Genomic DNA, 10,297 nt, shown 5'->3' with positions numbered 1-10,297 from the left:
TACTTGGAAAGATTAGATTTTATTGATAAATGTCAGTTTCATTCTATACACACAAATTGACAAAAACATTTCCATTGATAATCAAAATTTACAGATGGCAGAGTAAGAAAAGTGCTACTTGAGAGTTTAATTTAAGGATATTTACTTTGTATATTTGGACACGTGATGTTGACGATTTGTGTTTTAACAGTTATACACAGCTTTAACTTTTTGAATCTCAGCTTCTATCATAACCAAATAATTACCTGACCCCCTGCATAATTTTCTGCAACTGTGAAAATAATTAAAAAAGAGAAGTCGAAAAAATGCTTTAAAAAACAAACATACATCCATCAGTGTCAGGTGCCAAAATTATCAAAAACTGAAAAAAAAATTTTCTGCCAAGCCTAATAGGACAGGTCACATACCCTGGTTCCAGGAGAACAGAGATTTTCTTGGGGTGGATACACATTGTTTGATTACATATTAGGACATTCAGCAAAGCTGTTACATATAAAAGATATCCCAGAAGTCTAAGGGCTTGTCTACACGAGGACTTTTACTAGTCTCCATCTGTATAATTATGCCACTGTAGTTATACCATTATGGCTCCCCATGTGGAGGCGTACCTAGAATATTTTGCTAGTACATTTCCCCGTGTAGACAGGCCCTAAAACAAGTTTGTGGGTCCATCCAGCTCACGCTGCATTGAAGAAACAGACTGTCTTGTGAAACAGCATCTGGAACCCTTGAAAAAGCAAGAAAACCCACAGTAGGAGATGCTAAAGGCAGCACCATTTGCACTGCATAACAATTTGTAAAGTCCCCCCCTTCTTCCCCCAGCCATTGGCAGCTCTTTAACCCATTGTGCTAAAACAGTTGAAAGCAACCTAGACTTTTTGTCCTCCCCACAGGGACGTGCTGCTGGGAATGCTTAACCAGGGCATTAAGGGAAAGGAGCTTTTTCAACAGTGCCAATTGCCAGTGCTGAACTACAATTGTGAATGGCATCCACACAGCTCTTATCTAGCCAGGGCTCAATATAGAAGCAATGGGAGGAGGGTGCTAATTCTTGTATGCATGCTGCAATCTACATTTAACACAGTCAAGTGTCAATTTGTTGATTAAGACACTATCTACATGACAGAAGTGTCTGGTATGGAAGTTGAGGGGTGAAGGACAACAGCCCATTCCAAAACTGGAGGCTACCAAACAAGTAATGGAAGAGATACTGACTCTGCACTGGAGAAGTAGATCACTTGACTAGAGTTAGCATCAATTAAGAAACTGCAAAAATATTGTGGAAATTGATTTACTTTATGGGTCAAGCTCCTCTGGCACCCCACTCCAATAAGTGGCATTAAGGAAGGATGACTAGTAACAGATGAAGTGAGCTGTAGCTCACGAAAGCTCATGCTCAAATAAATTGGTTAGTCTCTAAGGTGCCACAAGTACTCCTTTTCTTTTTTGTAGTAACAGATATCCATTGACATAACCTTCTACATTCCCAGCCAAAGGAACGTGTCCTTAACATCCCGCATTTGGGACCAACGTTTATACTGTTTGAAAAACAAAAACCCAGGGATTCGAACAAATCTACTATGAATAGAAATACTGACTTGAGATTAAAATAAAGGAAAAGTGCTTTTGGCTTTAAACATCTTCCTGCAGATTTTGTGGTGTTATTAATGTGAGAACCAGACCGTGAGACTACAAACAGCAAGCCTGCTCAGACAATTGGCTATGGAGGCTAATGTAACGGCCTAGACAGAGAAGGGATGTGCTAATGGAAACTAAAAAATGGGGCAAAGTATTAGAATTTCACTTTCTTCATCTTTAATTATCTGAGATTCAGTTAGTGACACAGGTAAGAGACATTTAATTTTTTTAAATCTCAGCAGTGCCTCTAACAGCATTAGTAGAAATACCAGAGCAGTCTCATGCTTTGCATTCTGTGGTGCCTTTCACCAGAAACTCTCATAGATACTCTGTGCACACTAACTACTCCAGCCTCACCGTGGCCTCAAGAGGCAGGCGAAGCGAAGCGGATACCCCACTATGCATGGAAGGGAGGTAAAACACATAATTGCTCAAGCCGGAAGTTGGCCAGGACACCAGGGTTAACGCCCTTCCCTCTTGTGCCCGCTGTTAACATTGTAGTGTTTATACTATAAGTAAATTCAAGATCCAGCTTCAAGGTTGAGACACAGGGCCGGACTCACAGCTAGGGTAGGTGAGAGCAATAATTCCACTGTCTTCAGTGGAGCTGCCCAGTTAGTTACACCAGGTCTGAACTCGGTTCAGTGTCTCAGTTCACAACACTTCCACAGACATGGAAAAGGGGACAAGATATTTCAGACTGGCAACATAAGCTAAACTCTGTAGTGTGTTCGGCACCATGGGTGGCCACTCCGGTGAAGAGTTAAGAAGCTCTGAACTTGCAGGGGCAGGAAGGCAGGGTACAGTCAAAGTCCATGTCATCTTAAACCTCATTAAAGACGTGCAGAACTTCTGCTTTCAAAGAGGACAGCGAATGAAGACATATTCCAGGCGCCCCAATACTGGTCTCCCAGCATTCAAATCCACAGGCACTGAGATCTTGTCTGGCTGCTTCCACCATCAATGGGTCTGTGTCTGCCAGGAAGAAGGTTACACCAGCTAGTTAAGTTCAGCTTGGTCACCACTGGGAGATGGAAATGCCTTGCTGCATGTTTAATATGGACTAAATGGTATCGCCACGAAAAGGAATCAAACGTCCTAAGTTTGGGGTGGGGGCATATAGGGGTACATTTTATCTGTTCCTTCTTACATTAACGAGCAGCCAGTTTACCATTAGGTTTGACTTAAGTTTTCATTGGTAGGAGACATTAATGGGCACTTTAGAATCCAGTAGTCGCTAGTATGCCAAGTGTCTCAGGGTCCCACTATGATGGAGAGGTATTCTAAAGGTGCGGAGAGGTGTTATTTTCAGTCTATACATACATCCTTTTTGCCCTTTAAATAGGACATTCCCATTTAAAATTAGTAAGTAAACCAGTGCAAGTGTCCCTACCTAGATATTCTACCACAGTGGTTTTCAACCGTCTTTCATTTGTGGACCCCAAAACATTTTGAATGGAGATGTGGACCCCTTTGGAAGTCTTAGAGTCTGTGGACCCCCCCAGGGTCCGCGGACCACAGGTTGAAAACCACTATTCTACCACGTTCATGACCATGATAGATTTTACACAGTTATTACTATACATCACACTCAGATCTTTCTGCTCCAAAAGAAGAATCCCACCAAGTGAGCTAAAGGAAAATCTTAGAAGTACAGGGTCTATGTAACAGTTGGGCAGTTTTCATTCCAGCCAGTAGAGGGCAGAAGTACACACACGGTTCATGGACAGTCTCCAGGATATTGCACCGCTAGTCTATCCCTCACCTAACACACACAGCTGAAAGAGCCCAACAAACCTATTTCCCATACAGTTAAGATGCAGTGACACGTTTTTAGGGTATGACACCCAAGGGCACTTCAGCAGCACGGACACTGCTCAGTGATAGTAAAGGCCCCGCTCTGCCAGCCATCTACTCAGAGCTCCCACCAGTCTCAGTAAAGTGAAAATGACTCAACCAGTTCCACAAGCTCGGCTGGAGAAATGTAAAACAGTTCTATGAATAGCAAAGAACAAAATTAGGTTTTAATTTTTTTTTAATCGGTTTAAAAAATGTAGGTGCTGATGAGGCTGTTTTGTTTTGTTACGACAGTGCCCCTTTAGGTCTCTATGGCAACATAAAAGGAAGAGATTTAAATGATTAGTAGTAAAGTAAGGATTCCTGACCTGGTCTTAACAAAGTGATTGCGCAGCCACCTCCTCCAGCGCCAGTCAGCTTACTGTGCAGCCCATGCGTGGCGGTCACTCGGCACACGCTGTCCAGTGAGGGATGGCCAACTCCAATCACATTTAAGTGATGCTGGTTTATATCGAAGAGCTCCTTAAAACAAAGCAAAGACAACAAAACCACCTGGATTGCAGGTCCGGCCCTAGCGGGGGTGCAGCGCCCAGGGCAGAAGTGACGAATCCGACACTTCCAGGATCGGCCACACCGGGGGTGGGTGGGTGGGTAAGGGAGACTGTCTCCCCCCAGGCAGCCAGGCATGGCCCTACACACACACTCCGCCCCCCCCCCGGACCCCACTTTGGCAGCACCGCTGGTCTCCAGGGGGCTGGGGCCACGCAGCCCGCCTTCCGGGGGGGGGGAGGGGGGAGATGCTGCAGCAGTGTCACTGTGCGCTCCCCCTCGGGCGGAAGGGGCGGGGCTGGGGGTTAGCCTCCCCCAGCCAGCAGTTCACACACTGCCCACGTGGTGCCGGCCAATCGCGCCAGCCCACAGGGCCCCCCCAAAGCATGTCACTCCGATTTGCTGTCCCCTAAGGACAGCTCTGGATCTCAATCCTCCAGAACACGTCTCTTTTCCAGCGAGAGAGGTCGCTATTCCAAGGCGCCTGCAAGCAGAGCTGTACTGTGTACAGTGACCTGTTAGGAAGTCACTGACAGACTGACCCATCTTACTGCAACACAGCATAAGGCTGCTCAGGAACAAGCAAATGCTGAACAATGAGACCGAGCCCACCAGAAGCCTCAGGCTTCTAGTCTAGCCCTGCTCCCTCTTTCTTCCCTCACTGACTACTGTGCGGGCACAGATCAGTTCATTTTATAACGTCTTAAAAAAAAAAAAAAAAAAAAAAAAGAGGCCAAAGGAAGCAGAGGGCACAGAGAGCTGCCATCACTGCAGGCACGGTGAACTTCAGCCCTCAGTAGTCTTGGCCTGCTTCCTCTCACTCCTGCTACGCATGCACCGAACAGGATGCTGTACAAATCCTTCCCTAGCTGTGGGAAAGGAATCGTGCTGGGATCTCTCCCATTCCTGGCCAATTCTGCAATCCATCCAACTCCAGTGACAGAAAGTGGCACTGCCAAGGCAGTGATAAACAACATCAAAATCTCACTTGTTTGTATCATAGCACTTCTCCCCACACTGCAGGGCAGAGATCCAGGACCCAGACCAAGGGGCTTCCCCCAGCATGAGGCAGGTACTCTAGATATTTGTTGGCCAATCCAAGTCACGCTCTTAAACGTTTCCTGAAGTCCTCCATTCTGGGATCATCTGTGGCTATGGAAGTACAAAGCAAGCCTTTTTCCAAAGCAGAGAGGATTTCTGCAGCGTTCAAAAGCCCAGCTAATGCCAGCAGCCAGAACCCTGAGGCTACTCTCTCACGCAGGTCTCCAGCGGGCCAGGATATTGCAATAGCTACAGGACTATTCATGTCCAAATCCTGCTGTTACTACAGTTAGTTGCTTGTGGCAGGGACGCATGAATGGCCCAGGAGATTGATAACAGGATACAGGGCCTTTCACCTCTAGTGAGCAGTTCAAATACAGCCCCTGGCAATCTGGGTCCAAAGTTATCACAATCCAACAACTGTTCAGCGTCCTTTAATATGAGTTGGAGAAACTAAGTCCACTCCCAGAGCACAGGTATCCAATATCACAAAACGAAGCATGAATGGCAGCTTCAGAGAGGTGAAGGACTGAATGGGCCATGGTGACTGAACGACTCAAAAAATTTCCCCCAGAGATGAGCTGGACACACTGGCTGGAGCACGTTGATGGGGGAAGCCTGCACTGCTCATAGCGCGCCTGCCTTGCAGGCACGGAACGTTACAGCACAGGGCTGACCTGGCAGCTAGCACAGAACTAACTAAACACGCGCACACCGACATTTAAAAATTACAAGAATAAAGTGAGGGGGTTTTTTTTATTTAAGAAAATGGAAGCTAAGAATTAAAGGAGTTAACTGGAAAGGAGCAGCTGGCTGAAATGCTGCCGTAGACAAGGCACAGACCATTACCAGCGGAGCACTGAAAAACAGGCTAATGAGACAAGAGTGGATGAGAGAGGAAATTTCTTAAAGCAGCACGAGAAGCCCACACACAGAATGTTAAGTGTGCATGAATGGGCACAAGTTATAATTAGCAGGTCAGGTCAGTGGGCAGCGACTGAGCAGCCTGAGCCAGAACAACAGTCCCAGACCCAGTTAAGCTCAACCCACCCATCACCTCCCCTTGCTAGTTCTAGCCAGTCACACTAGCCATTCTGGCTCTGAACTGGATCCACCTGCCACCTGAGACCACCACAGAAAGAATGATTTGTATTACGACCGTACGCAGAAGCCCCCACCAAGATCGGGCCCCACTGTACTAGATGCTGTACAAACACATTCTGGAAGAGACGGACCTTGCCCGGAAGACCTACAGTCTAAACAGGCAGACAAATGAGCGTGGGAGAGAGGAATGACCATCATTCCCATGTTACAGATGGGGAACTAAGGAACAGAGAGGTTAAGTGACCTGCCCATGGTCACACGGTGGCTCTGTGGCAGAGTCAGGAACTGAACCTAGAATTCCCTTAACCACAAGATTGTCCTTCCTTTCAAATACATCAGAACGGGGTGTGTTGGAAGTAAGAGTTTGCTAGCCACAAAATCCTGAAGCCTTAAGGTTTTACACAGAACGGGGCCATGATTCAGTGACATAATGTAGCAGAGAGGAGCAGCTGGCAGCCACAGGCCATGTTAACTAGGGACCAGCTGAAAAGCCAGCAGGCCAAGTACACTATGTTCTTTGAGAGATTTGCTCTCTTCCATACCCAGGGCCAGTCTCTTCACACAGTGCCATGACGAGTTTCTGCCATGCCTCCACCTGACTTTTGATAAGCACAGGCTGCAGTTAGTGGCTCACCTTCGGATGATGCTTTGACTACACAGAGCTAGGAGCTACAGGACAGCATGGAAGGTGTCAATCACCGTGGCTCCCTATTCAGCCCCACATGGGTCTCCTGTAAACACCACATGGGTATTGGATGATGCAAAAATACTCCCCCGCCCCACACACACCAATTTGCAACGTACTTTAGATAAATGAGGGAAGATGGATTAGCCAGCACTGTTTAGCATGTATGCGCTGCAAGCTCCCTACACTGGATTGGACAGACATCCATCCAGGGGCCTCTATATGCCTGAGTGCAGGGCACAATGCTGTCTATGATGATCCAAGACACCTGTCATATTCCAATCCAAAATCTGCTAGGAGTCAGATGACAGCTTATGACACAGTAGACTAGTTCAATGGCTTAAGTACAAAGATGTCCAGAACTGCACATTTCAGCTACAGCAACAGTCAAAAATATAGATATGTATGTATGCAGCATACATCAACCATGCCTCTGTGGGCTCTTCAGACACAAGACAAACAGAAACCAACTTACTGCAGCATTCCTCCTCCTTGTAATTTAAACAGGACCTCTCTTATCTGGGGATATCAAAGCAGTCTTCAAGCTAAACCTCACAACCCTCCTTTCATTTGACTGCTGGACGGATGAAAGACCTAGGTGAATTGTCTCAGGTCACACTGCAAGTCAGTAGCAAACCCGGGAACAGACCCCAGAGTTCAGACTCAGTCTCCTGGTCTAACCATTACGTAGCACTCCACTACGTTACACAGAACACAGCTTTCATATGAAATCATTCTACCATCTTGGTGCAGTGGTAAAAGCAAAATCCTAATTTTGATACAGGCCCTTGGGAACTGGAGTGAGACCTATCAAACTCATCTCACATAGGACACCCACTAAAGCCATTTGCAGGTTTGACAGCACACAGCTCTCTCAGAAGATCTCTCTTTCCTAAGGAATGTACTCTATGAGACTATACAGCACTATAAGTGGCTCTGAATGGAGACTGGTAGCATAGCACAGGAGAGCCTCAGCATGAAAATGTGAGGGAGAAAATGCCAACCGTTATGCTCTGAATAAGCACTGTGTTGCATGACAACAGCGTGGCACAACTTTGCATCGAGATAGCCATCTCTCTCCTTGGACCTCACAGCGTTTACAGCCACTAATAATGGAAGTCTCGAAGCACCTCTGCGGGAAAGGGAACCTTAGCCCCATTTTATGGACAGGAGAACTGACACTGAGATGGAAAACTTAAGTGACCTGCTCAAATTCAAACAGGATTTGTGCGGCAGAGAACCCAGGAGTCCTGAAAACCAGTCCTGTGTGTTAGCACAAGGCTTCCACTCGTTCTCCATGGCCCTCAGTGCTCTTTCTGACCCAGACTTTGAGCCTGTCACAACTGTCACCGCCTTTGTTGTTCCTCAGCCATCTGCCAGGCTCACTTCCTGACACCATCTCTGTCTGGCCTTGCGATATCCCCATATCTTTCTCTTCCCCAGACATGACGGGTACATGCACTCATCTCCACCTGTTCACCACTGTTCCATCCACGGCAGCAAGGCCCTACTGCAAAGGGAGGCAGATTGCTCATTGTTCCACCGGAGGCTCCAGCCTTCACAACCGGATACAGCAAGAAACACAAGTGAGGGGCGATGGAAACAAAAGCTACGCTTTCAAACCTCTCCTGGTGAAAGCTGATTGTGAACTGACGTTGGGTAGAGCATCTGCATTCCCACCAGTAAAGGTGACTCCTTATTGCAATCGAGGAGGAAAGGTTTTGTGTGGGTGGGAAGAGAAAAACAGGACACCTCGCTATCTATCAACACCTCCAGGAATGGAAGAAGCAGCAGCCAGCTGTTCTTGCAATAAAGCAGGTCACTGCAATTTATGTCCCTTGTTGCTTGAATTCTGTCCCATCAACATCTCTGTTTCTGAGCACCCTAAGCATTCAGCATTTAGCACATGGGACTCCCCTGATCCCATACCAGATGTGGGTTCATCCACCTGCCCATAATAAAACATGTCCCAGCAGATGCAGTCGATGAATTAAGTTTTCCCAACACTAACTAATAATTACTTCATTATGATCAGAACACTGAGCACACTACCCCGTACATTTGCGTGGAGGGGAAAAAAAAAAAAAAAAAGTCTTTAAATTTGAAAGTTGTTTCCACAACAGCCTCCCTGTGCTTTGAATGGAGCCAAAATGAACACAGATCTTATTCACTGCATGCATCAACGTCAAAACAGTTCTGGGCACAACAATTGCTATCTGCTCTCCTGAGCCTGGAGACAGGACAAGCACAAAGCGGGGGCTGGTTTCTAACTAGTCTATCAGAAACGGCGGCTGCTGAGTTTTGTGCTTCCATATTGGCTTTGGCAGTAATGAGAATGGTAGTTTTATAAAGAGCTACTGGCCATCAAATCACAAACTATTCTAAGGAAGGGGACATTTTGATTCTGAACTAACTCGGTGTCCCTTCAATGAAGGGAAATGAAATGTACGGCTCTGACAGAATAATAAAAGCAAACAAGTTTTATACACAGGAGGTAGCAACAGTACCTTAACTGCTTCAGACATAGGGAGCGTATTAATGACAGCGGACGTACGTTGTGGTTCACTCTGAACTGAACATTTCCTGCTATCGAAATCTCTCCCAACCTTAACTATCTTTAAACGATGTTTTGATGTGCGACTATAACAGTGTCTAAAAATACAGGCGAAAGAGTCCCTTACCTCTAGCACAGGGTAATAATCCTGTGATGGACTCACAGCCATTGCTTCTAGAACACTTTCACACTCGTGAGAAATTGCATCTATTGAGGCAAGCACTGGGTTCATTATAGCAGGAAACTGTGACAAGAAGAAAAATGAGAGACATGAAGACAGCTCTGTGGTGTTCCGTGGCTTCATTGCTATTGTGCTGGAGGTGGGCCAAGCCCTCTGAGGCTGGACAATTCATGTGCAATAAGGGATCGCAGAAGCTGGTCACATTTGGGGCATCAGAGCAAAAGAAGAGAGAAACACGGTTAAGTCGGGTATTTCAGGGTTGCAAACTCTTGTGATTTTGTTGAGAGACTAATGATGTTTGGCATTTTTCTTAAAGCCCCAAGCTCCTAGAGTTAGGGATTTTTTTTTTTTTTTTTTTTTTAAATGAAAAACAGATATTTTCACCACAAAAGCTTCTAGCCCTCTGGTTGCAGAGACAAGCCTGGAAACAAAACTTGAAAGGTTCTAAAATTCAGAAGGCAAATTATAAAAGAAAAAAATAGCCTTTTAAAAATCTCATGAGTTTTAATGAGACTCTTGATTCTTTGGAGCCAGACATGATTTTTTAAATGCTTGGGGTTCACCAAGCTGCTTGTCACTGCAACAACAGGAAGGGTCATGGCCAGGTCCTCATTTTAGTTAAAAAAAGGGAAGTCCTGGCACAGAGTTTGGATTAATAGCTGCTCATCATGGGGAATGATGAGAAATAAATCCTTTATATCAGAATTGCATAGTAGCCGAGACTCCACGCCACTGATCATAGAAAGCC

At 45.9% G+C, this 10,297-nt stretch overlaps 1 protein-coding gene across 1 annotated transcript in view; it reads right to left on the bottom strand.

Moving 5' to 3' along the window:
* Positions 1 to 10,297, bottom strand: part of MVK (mevalonate kinase) — a 20,815-nt gene continuing 10,518 nt past the window's right edge. Inside the window, exons 9-11 of the mRNA XM_048821507.2 lie at positions 9,496 to 9,612; positions 3,804 to 3,957; positions 1 to 2,613 (exon numbers count right to left, since the gene is read on the bottom strand). Coding sequence (XP_048677464.2) covers positions 2,462 to 2,613; positions 3,804 to 3,957; positions 9,496 to 9,612 — 423 coding nt within the window. The 3' untranslated portion in view covers positions 1 to 2,461. The remainder of the gene's footprint in view (positions 2,614 to 3,803; positions 3,958 to 9,495; positions 9,613 to 10,297) is intronic.

The sequence above is a fragment of the Caretta caretta genome, chromosome 15, assembly GCF_965140235.1.
Source record: "Caretta caretta isolate rCarCar2 chromosome 15, rCarCar1.hap1, whole genome shotgun sequence".
In the NCBI taxonomy this organism is placed as follows: Eukaryota; Metazoa; Chordata; order Testudines; family Cheloniidae; genus Caretta; species Caretta caretta.
Note: the sequence above shows the minus strand (reverse complement) of the source record. Positions and strands in the feature narration are given on the sequence as shown.